Source organism: Phodopus roborovskii, unplaced genomic scaffold, assembly GCF_943737965.1.
Source record: "Phodopus roborovskii unplaced genomic scaffold, PHOROB, whole genome shotgun sequence".
Taxonomy (NCBI): domain Eukaryota; kingdom Metazoa; phylum Chordata; class Mammalia; order Rodentia; family Cricetidae; genus Phodopus; species Phodopus roborovskii.
Window position 1 is genome coordinate 1645410 of NW_026126439.1, and position 15650 is coordinate 1661059.

Sequence of the window (15650 nt, forward strand, 5' to 3'; positions counted from 1 at the left end):
GGGCCTGCCCTTGCAAACCAAGGCCTCTCCTGATGGCTACCTGGATGACCCTGAATAAGGATCAGAACCAGGAACCTGTCTTCCTTGACCCACTGGGTGTCATTGGAAACACGACTGTGATAGTGAGTTTCCAAGGCCATTTTCTGCCACGTGCAGAGCTGGGAGACCAGCGGAGGAGACTCTGGTGACTCCTAGGAGCAGGCAGGATCTGGAAGCCTCAGGATTCCCACAGTCGGGTGCACTCCAGGGGCGCTCAAGTCAGGTAGGAGCAGACTGCAACCCTGCTCCTTTGAGAGCACCTTGCGCCTAGAGGAGCTGCCAGATAAGAGAGGCAGGGGCAGCCCCAGAGCACCTGGCTGCTGTCGGGGCAGAGACATTGCTCAAATCTGGAACTGGCCAAGAGAGTGAGTCCCCATCATCATCTCCCACTGAGCCCGCAGCCTTCAGACCCTGAATTTGGAACCCAGACTTGGACGTCGCACTGGCTGCCCCGTGGGCAAGAAGATCCAAGATCCCTCTTCCAGCAGCGGCGTGGACACGGATCCAAGCCATCCTCCCACTGCACCAGGACCAAAGCCCTCGCAGCCCGTTTCTCGCGGCTACCTGGCTCTGACCCCCTCGCGCCCCCGCGCGACCATCTCTGTTCCCATAGCGGTGCAAGTGATGTAAGGCAGACAGGCTCGCGCGCTTTCCTCCTGCCGGGACTGAGTCCTCCCTCCCGCCGGCAGCGCCGTGCGCTGTGCACCCACTCTGCTAGCTGTGCCCAGGATCCGCTTCCAGAGCTCCAGCGACCTACAAGCCAAGAGCGAGGCTGGGAAAGACCCTCCTCCCCTGTCCCACCTCCCTCCTCCTCTGCCCCACCTCCTGTGTGCAGTGTCGGTGAGGAAAACCAAGCTTGGCTTTCGGAACCCAGGAAAAGAACCGAGGGACGGTCCATACGAAGGTTTCTGGAGACATTTAGAGACATTTAGACTTTCTCCAGTCACAGGAGGTGGCAGGAGCCTTCAGGTAACTCGGTGGCTCTACTTGGTACATGTTGATATAAGATAGGGTTGCAATGGTGAATGGGGGGGGTGTTGAAAAGGGGGAGGGAGGAAAGGAATGAGGGGAAGATGAGAGAGATAAAGAGAAAGAGACAGAGAGACACACAGAGAGACACACAGAGAGAGACAGAGAGAAGATTGAGAGACAAGAGTCAGGGATAGCAAGAAAGAGTTGGTGGGTGGGAAGTTGGATTGGGTTTTTTTTTTTTAATATCTGTGGTTTTGCCTACCACAGAAGAAAGAAGTGCTCCCTGGCTACCAAGCAGCCCCCAACCTGGATGGAGTGAAAGATGCGGCCTGATGACATAAACCCTAGGACTGGGCTGGTGGTGGCCCTGGTCAGTGTTTTTCTGGTCTTTGGCTTCATGTTCACTGTCTCTGGCATGAAGGGGGAAACTCTGGGGAACATCCCTCTGTTGGCCATCGGGCCAGCCATCTGCCTACCAGGCATCGCAGCCATTGCTCTGGCCAGGAAAACCGAAGGATGTACCAAGTGGCCAGAGAATGAGCTACTCTGGGTCCGCAAGTTACCCTGTTTCCGGAAGCCCAAGGACAAGGAAGTGGTAGAACTGCTGAGGACCCCCTCAGACCTGGAGTCCGGCAAGGGGAGCTCAGACGAACTGGCTAAGAAAGCAGGCCTCAGAGGGAAGCCGCTCCCACAGGGGCCAGGTGAGGTGCCTATGGCCAGCTCCATTACCACCCCCACCCCCACTGAGGAAGGAGAATGCCAGAGTCTAGTCCAGAGTGGGCGTCAGGAGGAGACGTCCAGATATCTGGATGGCTACTGCCCCTCGGGCAGTTCCCTCGCCTACAGTGCCTTGGACGTCAAGGGCTCAGCCTGGGACAGAGCTGACCGCCCAGAGCCGGAGGACAGCATCTTTTTTGTGCCCCAGGACAGTATCATCGTTTGCTCCTACAAGCAGAACAGCCCCTATGACAGATACTGTTGCTACATCAATCAGAGCCAAGGCAGGTGGGACCACGAGACAATAGTCTGATCTGGGTGTACGGGGGTCCCGTGCTAACAGACACATTGCTACACTCAGCTCGCAAAAGAAGAAAATCTCTGCTCCAACAGCCTTCACACTATTAGAAACTAGCATGGTATGTGATGGGGGTACAGACCTCTGGTGCCTGATACTGTGTAAATAGGCATGTAGGGGGTATATTTAGGGAAGTATTGAGAATTACTTCTCTTTAAGGAAGAGGCAGTAAATAGGAAAGAAAGTTCCATTTGCTTCTGAACAATTTAAACAATTTGAATGCTTTGTAAAACAGCCCCCAAAGTGCTAGCAAGCCCCTGGTGACAGCCAAAGTCTAGAGTGAGCCATGTATCAAATGATACAGGGCTATCCACACAGAAGCTTCCTGCTCTGTGTCTGAAGAGAGTGAAGGAAAATTTTGTGTTCCTTTATATGAAATGAGTTTTGCCTGTTGAAAATGTAGAAAAGCTTTTCACATATAGTAATTGCTGAAAGAAATAAAAATCAAGATAGAATAGGTAAACCCTCCTTCGATGGGATGGATTTTGGAGGAAGGGGAGTTTAAGTAGTAGGACTATATATAACTGAGTCCTGGCCTCTGACAAGATCACTGTTTCAAATAAAGTGTTGGTTATGTTATGTGAAAAGTTAATATTTAGGTGGTTGTGTTACTTCTTAAACTCATTTGGGTTGATTTTCTGGGACTTCATTTGAAATTTTTAAATGTTTATTAACACTCATGTATTTCCTCACCAGGTGCAAAATGACTTGATGTAATATTTTCATAGATTAGAATTTCTTTTTAATAAGACAAAACAAATTTTACATGTGTGTGTGTCTATTAAAGTGTCTTCAAGATTTCTGAGAGGCATGTATAGCCATTACTATATGCCTTTTAAAACATGAAACTACAGAGTCAATTATTTAGTCCTGAACATTGTAAAAAAAATGTGTATGAAATGCAATGGTTAAGCTTTTGGAAATGCTGTTGTTTGTACATTTGTTTAACAACCTCCCCCTACCCCTGCAATGACTGTAAATACCAATGAAACAAGAGTTAATTTATAAGGTTTAACAGAAGCTCATATTTTACTAAGTTTACTGGATCAGTGAAATTTACATGAGAGAAACCTCATTATTTCCTGCTATTTTTGTGACTGAGAAGAAACATCATAGTGATATCCTAAAATTTGTCCTATTTCTCTTGCTTAATTGCAACAGATTAAAAGAATTATCAGCTGGAATGCCACTTTACCCTTCTGCATTTTTAGAAATGGTGATATATTTATTCTTGAGAATTAGGATTATTTTATACCCTTCAGTGAATTTTAATTCTAATTATTAAATTTTAGTCACTTTCTCCCAAAGAGTGAATTGAGGGGGGAAAATGGGGGACTTGTCTCTTTTAAATATTTCAAGTTCAGCTCTGTGGTTCTTAAGTCAACTGTCCTGTCTTAAGAATTATGCTCTTAAAAGTCACAATTCTTGAATGATGTTTAAGATCAAAAGTATGTCATCTTTTAGTCAGGCTTCAAGGTCGGGAAATGAGATGTGTGATCTTGGAGAAAGTTCATCTTCCAACACCTCAGTTTCCCACTCTGTGGAAGAGGAATGGGCAAAAGACTCATTTACACTAAGTTGTTTCCATCATTCATTCCCAGGTAGGATATCCTAACATTAAATCAAAGGAACTGTGTGTTGCAGGAAGTAAGCTACAGCAAAATGCATGCCCATGTTATGCAATACATGATTAAAACCATGCAATGTGGATTAAATTGCTACTACTCAAAAAAAATTGTAGATATAGTAAAGCAGATGTATTCCCTTACTAAATATTATTTATTACACACCAATGCATTCCTGTGCATAAAACTGAAAATATTGAGAGTAAGATATTTTTGAAGAAAAAAAAATGTTTTACTGTTAATGGATCCCAAAGCAATACAGCTTTGTACTGCATGTAACTGGTTCTAGAACTGTGGTGGTAAGGGGTAATTTCCTAAAGTCACAATATCTGTTTTGAAAGCAGAAAATAGTATTTATATAGAGAAGATTATTGGAAATGAAGGAACAAAAGTTTCCCCCAATGTACTTGCCACGTTGGCATTGTCAGAAGAAGCAAGGAAAATAGAAATAGATGTTTGTTGGGGCTCAGCGAGACTTACCGGTGTTTGAGGAGACACTAGGATTTAGAATTTTTCACATAATGTGTACATCTGTGCACAGAGTCCCATTTTCAAATCAAGTGTCAAATACTGACTTAGATATATAAATTACTTTTAATCACATTTTCAAGTTGTATTTCAGAAAAAAAATTCTTACATTTACCTATTTAAAATACGGAACTCATCTAAGTATATATTTGTGGGTACATTTTCCTGTGCTAAAAGAATGATTTTCAGATGTTGGGCTGAGAGATATAACCTTCTTTACCCAAAGAATAAAATGTGAGTTGTGACCCGTGTAGATTTTTCTTATTATCTTTCACTGAGCCACCCCCTCCTCTGTGCTGCAAGGCAGCCTGTGCCCTAATCAACACTTTAAGTACTACTCAGAGTAAACCTGTTGTTCTCTTGAAAAGAGGCAGAAGAAAGAGGAAAAAAGTGTCCTAAGTCCTAGGAGGAAAAGAGAACAGCCTATTCATTGAAACCAATGGCCTTAGGAAATTACTAATATTAACATAAGAAGCAAGAGGTTTGTTCCCAGAAGCCCTTAAGAACTCCCGAACTGATATACATTGAAATAGGCACCAGTTTCTTTTCCTTTGCTATTAATTCAAATCCTCATTTTCTACTTGATGTTAAATAGGCATTTTACTTTTGAAATTTCTCTATTCAGTCTCTTATGATCTGTCTCCCTACTTATTAGGACCACAGGCTCCTTTCCCATCTGCCTATTTCTTGATTCCTAATGTGAATTCTGCCAAGATACGCAAGCTGGAGTACACTGGACAACTGTTTCAAGATTTACTCTCAGTTGCAATCATCTTGGGGGAGGGATCCAAATACAGTTAGGTTCCGGCTGGCCCTCTTCCATTTCTGCCTATCAACTCCTCTGAAATGTTTTCAGCACTGTGGAGTTTAGCACCCACTGGGCTGACAGACATGGAAGAGAAGGGTGAGTTCTTTAATGATGTTTCTCTTCCACAAATTCTAATCTCTACTTATGAGTGACAGCCCTCTGTGCCCATGGCACTGACTATTGGGTGCATTCACTATCTTTGACACCATTATTATTTTTTGCTGGGCATAGTGGTCATGGTTCTGTAATCCCAGCACCTAGACATGGGGCAGAGGCAAGAGCAAGTCTTCCTCAATGTGAACTGGGGGACAACCCGGTCTGCATTCATGAGACCCTGTTGAAACAAAAAAGAAATTCCTAAAGAGAACTACTTTACTTCTATTTTGCCATCTCATCCTCCAGACCTTGTCCACATGCATACATAGTGTAATGATTATAGCAGCTTGCTTTTATTTGTCTTTTCTCCTTACATAATCCCTGGGCATGTTTTCCCCTTTCTGTACATTATTCTTAATCATAAGTTAATAGCTGTGTAATATACCATTTTGGTTCATTTGCCATTCCTTATTGCTAACCATTTATAAAGTGCTATCAATGTTTTCACCATATGGCCACAGAAATGAAGGTTTACTATTGAAAAACTGTCTCTTTGAAGAGAGGGCAGAAATGCGTAACTTCATTTCGCCTCTGCTCCACCTTCTCTTCACACATGTGGCTCAAAGATGCAGAGTGGAGATTGATGTTGTTTCAAAATGCCTCATCTCAAAACTAGATTATAGCAAGGTCGGCCTTCAAAAGCACAAGGTCCAACAAGCAAAATAATAAGCAAATAGAATTAATTAATGGTAATTTCTAATATTCCAAAGCATTTTTCTTGAAGTGCTTCTCCATATATTTTATATTTCGTATGTGTGTATAGTAATAACTTATCAATGAACTGAAGCTTTAGAAATTCAACCAACTCTACCCAGGACTTTTCTGTGTTTCAGTTCCTAACTACAACAAAACAAAACAGAAAAACAGGGAGGATGGAAACATGCGTAAATGTTCGAAGCTCAACCAAAAATCTCAATGAAGGCTTGCATTCTAGTCAGCTTGACATAAAAGCATATAAATACTGTGTTTGTCAGTTTTCTGTTACCCTCACAAATTAACTGAGATTATAACCAAGGTATAAAGAGGAAAGATTATAATCAATTTATTTTTTTTAAAAACATCACAGTTTTGGAGTTTTCACTCCAAGATCAGGTGGGCCCATTGCTTTGAGACCTGTGTTAAGTTGTCCAACATGACAAGTATCAGAAAACACTGTAAAACTTCCCTTTTGTCTGTCTGGAATGAATGGAAGAGCCTCCCCCTCACCTTTCCCCCCTGCCATGGTCCTTTGGTGGCATGTCCCCAGTGACTGGAAGACCTCACACCATACCTCTCCAAGTTCCTAGCACCTCCTAGTAGCACCAAGTTGGGGAAAGTAAGCCTCTAACAGGTGGGGCTTGAGGGGGAGGGGGGACACTGCAGATCTAATCTATAGGGAGCACTGGTGAGTGCTAATGAATGGGCCTTTCACAGGGTATCATTCCACAGGCTCCCAACACAAAGCCTGTTCTGGTTGGGCTCCCTTGCCCAGGAATCTTCAGAACCTGAGTATTTTAGATTTTGGGGTTACTAGATTTGGGAATTTTTACTAAGACTGTATTAGGCAAGCTTCCCTAACACAAAATTCTAAAGGTGAAATGCCACGAAATTTAAAACTTTTTGAATGTCATGTCAGCACTGTGAATGTTTCCCATTTAGGGCACTTAGGAGTCGGCTTTTTGAATTAGGAATACTCTATCCAGACATCAGGCTAGGCAGATACACAAGATAGGCATGGACTCAGTCTCCAGTCTGGTAGTTCCTGGGCTTGACCCAGCTAGGGGTCTTTTCTCTTATTCCTCCTCTGACCCCAGGTTAGAACTCACCCATCTCGGTATCCTTGGTAACAGTGCAAGGCTTTGCAAGCTGGAGGTAAAGTTACAGAATGGATGGGTTATTAAACACAACACGAACTGGTTTAACATCTTATGTTCTGTTTGACACACCTGTCAAATCTGAAAGTTAAATGTAAAGATATTTTTTGCAATCGATCACTTCTTATTTTCATAGAAATAGGCAACTGTATATAAGTCTTATACCTGAAGTCAGACCATATGAAGAAAACTGGGCTTTGAAACTCATCTGCCTATAACTCAGCAGTCACCTGCTATGCAAACAAGTAGACCACCAGAACCACTCCAAAAGGCCACTCTGATTGCTCTGTCAGCTCCCTCATGCCCTATGTGGCAACCTGCTTTATCTAAATGTATTTTTAAATTTTTATTTATTTTGGCATCTTTTGCCTCACTCATTTTTTTGTTTTGTTTTGATTTTTTGAGAGAAAGAACATGAAGTTGAGTAAATATGGGGGTGGAGAGGATCTGGGAAGAGCCGGGGAGGGAAAATATATAAAAATTTGTATGAAGAGATAGTTTATTCTTAAAAACTGGGTAATAAGATAAAATTTATTTGGTGGGGTGGGAACAGTGCAGGCATGCCATGAAACACAAATGGGTGTCGGAGGACAATGGGAAGTCAGTTCTCTTCCTCTACCATGTAGATCCCAGGAATCAACTCATCAGTGGGCTTGACAGCAAGTGCTTTGACCCACTGAGCAACTTGCTGGCCCCTGAAGCAGCTTCTTGATTTCCTGGCTACAACCTGCAGCTGACCACTGGAGCCTTTGTCTAAGAGCTCCCTGGGGAAAGGGATGATAATTGGTTCATCTTTTCTCCACCTTCCCTCCTAAAATGCATCCTGCCTTGCTCGGTGAATACTCCAAATTGCACCATTTAGTCACACTAAAAGCCTATTTCCCTCTTTATATTAAATATAATCAGCAATAATGTGAACTGAAATAGGCTTCTGGGGGTTGAGGTCCTAGTTCCTATTTGGTATATGGTTTTCCTGGAGGAACTACATCTCACATAACAAGAAGAGGAGACACACCCTTGCAGAACATTTCCCTTCCCTCCATGATTGATCTAACTTCCATTACCTGAGCTTTGGGCCAGTGGTTGCACCAAACCCATGACAAGAACTGGTGATTCTTGGAGCATGTAAAAACCACTCTCAAATTCACGGTCAGAAATAAAAGTAAACCACTGCTAACCGTGTTAATATTGCAAGTATGTAAACAAAATAGAACCCCCGGCATCGGTCGGTCACTGTCCCTCTGCTAAGTTCCCCCTCAGACAATGCTTAACAGCAACTTCAAGGTAAACTGGCTCCCCTCAGGTAGGTATTGGGGAGCTGAGCTACCAGCCCTCACCCACCCACCCCTCCCCTGACTCCCAAGGAAGGAGTTCTCTCTCTTCACACCGAGACTGTGGTTTGTGCTTTAGAGAAACACAACTGTTCTGCATCAGGATGACAGCATTGTTCAGCAAGTCCCGTGAGCACTATTTAAAGCCAGTCTTAATAACTTCTAACCTATATAGTTTGTTCTGTGAATTCCCCACTATCTAACTAGATAAAACCATATTAAATAACTCTTTTCCTGAGCAATAGGGATCATTGAGATCTCGAACAAGACAAGAAATCCTTTGAATATGAGAAAAGATGTTGTGTTAGAACTTCCAGCCCTGTAACAGGATATCTGATACAGGTTATTTGTTTTGGTTCATGTTTTCCAAGTTCTAAGCCCATCATGGTGTAGAGGGAAACACGTATCAAGGTGGCAAGAAGACAGAGAGGAAACATCTGCCTTAAGCACTTCCTTTTCTTCTCCAATTCCATTCCAGCCCCAGCCAAAGGGATAGCACTGTGCACATTCAGAACTGATCTTCTCCCTTAATCATCTCTGAAAATGTGCTCACAGACATGCCAGGAGTGTGTTTCCCTATTCTCCCAGGCGCCTCAGCATCCAGTAAATTTTACTATCACAATTAAGCGGCAAAAGAATGCACAGGGATGTCAGCTAGGAGAGAGCCAAGAAAGCCCTCAGAAAGCCTATCACTGCCACAGTGTCTGCCCTTTGAGCTGCCAAAATCACCACTTTTCATCTCTAGTTTAGAAGCAAATGCCAGAGGATAGACTGAGGGAATAAACCTAAATACTTTTAAGGTGCAAAATGATATTAAAATGGTAGAGAAGTTTGACATTTTAAATAACTAAGAGGACATACATGTATATTTAATTTTAAATATTTCAATGAACATAAAATTTAACTAAAAATATCTCCCTGCTAGATATAGTTTTTTTAAAAAACAGAAAAGAGCAAATAAACAAAATCAAATGAGTTAAAATGAATGAAGAAAATGTGGTATGCACACATGATGAAATATTGTTTTAATAAATTGCTTTAATAAATAATAGAGCAAAAGATAAAATAAACGTGAGAAAGTTAAAAGAATACAAAGTGAATAGTATTAGCTAAAAATTTTAGAAGGATAAAATGAGTAAAGTAAAATGAGTTTTAATCCATAAACTCAGCCAAAATTTCCCACTGAAAGAAAAACATGGTATTACACGCACAAACTAAGGCACAACTACACGTTTTAGGCAGAGGTGAAAACAGACAAAACACTGAGGTTGTGCTCAAGTCTTCTCCCAGGCAGAATTCCCTCAAGGCAGGGGGACCTTTCAGATTCTGACTGTTGGGGGGCTCAGATGACTTTGTGAGTATATCAAAATAGTTGAAGCTCTTGAGTCAGTGAGATGTGGGGAAAGGCTCTGAATTTCTGAGTTCAGCCCCCATGGTGGAGGAAGAGAACCAACTCCCCCAAGTTGTCCTTTCAACTCCACATATGAGCCATAGCAAACTCGCATGCATGCACGCACGCATGCACACACATGCACGTGCGCGTGCACACACACACACACACACACACACACACCACTACAAAATGCTTAATTTTAAGTGCTTCTGCACAGCAAAGAAAATCATCGCTTATGTAATGGGAAAAAGCATATTCAAGCATACAGCTGATGATAAATTAATAGCCGAAGTTATATAGCACTCAACCTACTCAGTTCCAGAAAACAACTGCCTAAAATTTACACTTTTTAAAAAAGCGTAAATAGCTAACAGATGTATGTATAAAGAATATGCTCAAAATCACTAATCACCAAAGATGGATACATTAAAATTACAGTGATTTACTACATGATACCTGTCAGAATGGCTGTTGGAAACTGATGAACAATAACAACTGATAGAAAGGATGTGGAGAAGTGAGAGCATTGTATATTGTCAATGGGAATATGTAGAACAACATGGGATATCTCCAAGAAAGTAAACTGGTGTTACCATATGATTCAGCAACCCCTCTGCTGATTATAGACACCAGGGAATTGAAACCGAGCATCTATATATAGTTGCATGCTCATTGCAGTATTATTCTCAATAACCAAAATCAGTGCCCAACAATAGATGAAGCAATTGTTTAAAAGTCACACACACACACACACACACACACACACACACACAGAGAGAGAGAGAGAGAGAGAGAGAGAGAGAGAGAGAGAGAGAGAGGAACATTATTCAGCCTTAAAATGGAAGCAAATTCTGTCGTTCAGATAAGCCTAGAGGACATTATGTTAAGTGAGATAAGCCAGGTATAGAAAGACAAACTTATGTAGAATCTAACAAGTCAAATTTATGAAATGGTAGTTGCAGAAGTTGATGGGGGATGCATGGTAAATGTGAAGATGTTGACCAGGGACAGTTAGAAAGAATATATTTCCAAGCTCTATTACAGGGTGGGGTGGCATAACCAATGGTAATGTATTACATATTTCAAAATAGCTAAAAGAACAGATTGTTTAATGTTTATATAATAAAAAATGAGTATATCATTGGTATTTCATGTTAATTCTCTTGGCATGTCATACACAATGTATATATAGCTCAAAACATCATTGCATCCCACAAATATACACTGATATTACTTTTTAATTAAAAATAAAGGTTTAAATTCAAACAAGGGTAATTTAGAGCCACTGCTTCCCTGAAATTCCATGACCCTTCCAAAGCTCACCTCTAGCTTTGGTGAGTCCATCATTAGACTGGAGGCTACTGTAAGGGGTACAGATGATGGGAATCCTAACACAGGATCACTAACACTGATTATGCTCTTGTCAACCTTGACTGGTCCTTGTTTTCATTATTCCTTCCAACAAGCTCTCAGCATACATTTATCATTCATCATGTACCAGTTCAAGAATATGTTTGGGTTGGTTGGCCATCATGCTGTGCCTTGGGAATAACAGGTCAAGGTCAAGCCAATCCCTGTCTGTGGTGGGTGGGGAACAAAAAGAGAAAAATTCGGACATAAAGATATTACATCAGCTCCTGGCAAAGACACTAACCTCCGCCTTCTGTGTGTGGTAGGGGTTGGGAGTGTTGTGTGAAATTTTGTCAAGAAAGAAAAGTGTCTGAGACCTGAAGATTGAACAGAAGGGGAGGGAATATTCCAAATCTAGAAAACAATATATGTGAAGGCCAAGTGGGGAGAGAGCACATGAAACATGTTTAGAGAAACATTATCAGACAGCTGGACAGATCAGGGGCAGGCAGAGAGAGGGGGCAGGAAGGGGAGGACAATGGCATTGCTTGTGTCTTTCCTCTACGGTAAAGTTTAGTTGGTCCCAGAATCCCCAGGCAATTCCACTGTCAGAGAAGAAAAGATCAGACGCAATCTGTCAGGCCTCACCGTCTACAGATAAAGAAGCCCCGGGCAGTTCAATTATTCCTGGCACAACTAAGGGAGAAACCTCAGACCCAACTTAACTGGGACTTGAAGCTTTAACCAAATCTGACTTTAAGAAGAATTCAAAGAAGTCAAATCATCCCTGCTTGCAGATGGTATGATACTATTCTTAAAAGATCCCAGGACTCCAAGGCAAGTCTCAATCTAGTCAAGTTGACAATCCAAATTAACCACCAGAGAGGCAAAGGAAGAATGTGCAGGGCTCTCAGCTGCAGAAGAGCCAACAAAGTCCTCACCTCACAGAGGCAGCCTTACAAAGACAAATTAGGCACATTTTTTTCACATATAAACTTAGGAGGTGGACAAAGGACATGGAAAACGGTAGGACCGTTAGGAATGTGGAAGGGGAAATGGACAGTGAGAAAGGGTAACAGAGGGGTGACCATAATCAAAGCAAACACTCTATGCAGGGATGGATATGTCACCCAGAAACTCAGTACTTCATACGACCAAAACTTCTTTTTAATTAAAAAAGAATTAAATCAGCAAGTAACTGTTTGCTTTGCTTCTATTTCTGGGACAAGTTTCATTTCCACTTGGGGACAAACTAATTGGATGAAGGAGTCCCCCTTTCCAAACAGTTGTTTTGGTGTTGCAAGGACTGGGATAACTCAGAGCTTTTTATGGGAGTGTCTGGTGGAGGCCCAGCTTCTGAAACTGACACCTCTGTGGTCCTCACTCCTGACGAGCTGAGGCGTGGGAACATGTCTTCCAACACAAAGGGGCAGGATGCTAAGGATGTAGAATTCATTTTGCTCCATTATTTTCTGTGCCTCAGAATGCCTCAGCTGCCCTGAATTTACAGCCGCTGCTATGCAGGCTTGCCTGCCGCTTTAAAAGCCATGCTACCACGTGTTTTAGTTCCCTGGGATGTGACTGCATGCTTTATAGTAAAAGGTTTCGATATGCAAATAGGCAAGGGAATGGAGAGTTAGGCCAAAGTAAACCAGCCATTTTCTGTCCATATCTTCAACACTCTGGATAACACCTAGTACACAGTGGCACTGGGTAAAGCTTGATGGTGAGAGAAGATAGAAGTCCTTAAGACCATTTGTTACCCTGTTCTCTAACCACACCAGTGTGTTCAGTGCCGCCTGGCGCTTCTCTCAAAACCAACATCCACTGAACTATACTTTGGAGATCATGTCCTAATTCCTAAATCCAGAAGCACTCCTTGAAAGAAGTCCATTTTTCAGAATTCATAAAGAAAATTTCAGAACGTCATAAAAAATAATCAAAGGAAAGGGAGGGAAATTATATAATCCTAGAAATGCCCAGAGAAGTATCCTAACCTCAGGAAGGGGAACTGAGGGCCAGGACAAGAGTGGACCTGTTGGTTTTATTTTGCCTCCAGAGGTCAGCTGACCAGGCCTTCACTTAGGCTCGCCCAACTAGAGTCCCCAGGTCCTCCTCCCCCATCCTCATCCTGCATTCTGAAAAGATCAGGAGGAGTGTTTTCTCTGAGATGCTGGGTGAGATACAGATGTGATATAGCATGGGACCAACAACTCATTAGAAATTATAATCTCTGTCTTCCCCATTCCCATTACATGAGACCTTGAATCAGCAATCTCTGATCTATCCAAGACTTTCGGGAATTTTCAGAAGTAAATTGATGGCTCTTAAACAAAACCTACAGAATCACCCGAAGGGCATATTAAGCATGGGTTGCTGAGACTGGCCCCAGTTTTTTCAAATTCAGTAAAACTTACATTTCTAAAGATTCAGAGGTCATGCCGGTGAGGAGAGTCCTCATCCTCATACCATGCTTTCATATGTGTACTTTCAGAGCCCAGAATTCCTCACAGACGCTGAGCCAGCCATGCCCACATAGGAGAATTTGAGTAAATGTCTGGCACATAGCAATTTCATTGAGTTAACCAAGTCAGTTTATGAAGTCCCTAGGACTGTATACCCCACCCCCTATCCCCACCCTGGAGGTGTAGCTGCCATGCCCAGAATTTTGCCCTAGTGTTGGGGGATCCAAACTGAGGTCCTTGTGTTTGTGCAGCAAGCTCTTTACCCACCGAACCATGTTCTCAGCCCTCTAGTGCACTGTTTTGACTGTGTTCTTCCTGCACGGGACCTAATAGCCAATTTTATCCATCCCTCTCTCTGACTTGTGTCTGTGAGCTGCACAGAGGGAAAATAAAAGTTCACTCTGGCCACAGGATAGTAAGATATTCATACTTTTGATAGCCAATGGGCAAAACAAATTCCAAGAATGAATCTTCTCCCAAGAAACTCAAGAGATAAAATTAAAACCTGTTGTTTATCACCACACCGGAACATTAAGGCTCTCCACAATCCAGCATCACTAAGGAAGTTCAGGTAGCCACCTACGAGCAAACATCGCACAGAAGACTGACCCATGTGTGCCAAACCACTGCCTTCCCACTCCTTTTCCTCTGCATCTTCCACCACTGTTTCCCTTGGAAACCAAAGCAGCGGCTGCTTGCAAAGCCAGCTCTCTCCCTCCTCTCTCATCAGTACCAAGGACTAGCAGCCTGTTTTCTTTCTCAGTGAAAACAGTTGATGTTGGGGGATGGATGATGTTTACATGGTGTATAGCATAAAAACACTGTCACCTGGGGTCAGATGCATTCTGCATTCCATGTACTATTCTTTCTCCAAATTTCTCATTTTTCTTTTTCTAAGGTAAACCATTGATTTCTCCTCTGTGGTGTAATGATTTGTGTCTTAATCATTTCTGTTAAGTACCAGACTGTTTAAAATCTAAAGGAGATACAGGCATCAGCTTGACGTTTCTTACAGCATCCTTGCAAAGCTTGGTACAAGTGAATTGGGTCATGTAATTATTGGTTAATATGATTACAGCCCAATGAACATTTTAGCATCCATTGGTGATTCTTGCCTTAATTGTTGCTATAATGGTTGCAAAATCTTTATTTTTTTTTCTTTATTCATTCTACACTTATTGTAATTCTATTCCAGGAAAGAATGTTTTCCTTCTTTTCCATTTATTTGTTCACTTATTTACAAATAAGTATAAATAATTCATGGGTTATAATATGTTAGTGTCATTTTTTCCATCTGCTTTAAGGTTGATAAGTAACTCATTTTTAATAACAGAGTTCCCATGGTTATGATTTTATGCAGTTGGTTATAATCTATCACTATCATTTTTTAATTACAAAATTATCCTGGATTTGGCTAAGGTGAGTCCTTTCTGGTTTATTTGTAAGTCTCTTAACATATCTCCATTTTGATCTAATTGCTGTCATATTTCCATAAGCAGTTTTAGCGACAAAAATAAAAACATTCGATGTTAAACACACATGGACACATGTGATAGATACCAGCTTCGCACAGTCAGTGTTAAACACAGTGTCAGTAACAGTGGTGTCTCCTATGACCTCCTGCCATAAACATGAGGAAGCATCAGAAAAGATAACACTTGGGGACAGTTTACAAAACAACTGGCCTGTAATCTATAAAAGAAGCATCAGCTACTAAACTCGATGGATGACAAAAAGTGTAGAGACACGACTTAATGTGGTGCATAATCCAGGATCAGACACTGTTGGGGTGATGCATGCTGTAGGATCAGATACTGAAAGGGAGGGCCTGTTACTAAAATGATGGGACAATGAGAAAAATTATCATAAAGATTGCAGACTAGATAATGCTTCATATCAGTGGTGATTTTCTGATTTTGACCATTGCGCTGTTGTTATATAAAAGAAGTCACTCGGGAGAGAAGCACGGAAGTATGTAGGAGGATATGATCAGGGTGCCTGAACGTATGCCCCAAACGAGTCCGAGGAAGAAAAGGAGACAGTATGAATGTGTCC

The 15650-nt window shown here is 41.9% G+C and overlaps 1 protein-coding gene across 1 annotated transcript; it reads left to right on the forward strand.

The window, feature by feature from the left end:
- The first annotated feature begins 1288 nt into the window (after nucleotides 1-1288).
- On the forward strand, nucleotides 1289-3933 carry Tmem215 (transmembrane protein 215). Its single transcript, XM_051187536.1, has one exon. It carries the CDS (start codon nucleotides 1334-1336, stop codon nucleotides 2039-2041), a length of 708 nt encoding a protein of 235 aa, XP_051043493.1. The 5' UTR covers nucleotides 1289-1333; the 3' UTR covers nucleotides 2042-3933.
- Nucleotides 3934-15650: the final 11717 nt, after the last annotated feature.

Excerpts from the sequence above, each read along its gene's own strand:
- Tmem215 (XM_051187536.1), top strand. The coding sequence starts at position 1,334 with ATGCGGCCTGATGACATAAACCCTAGGACTGGGCTGGTGGTGGCCCTG.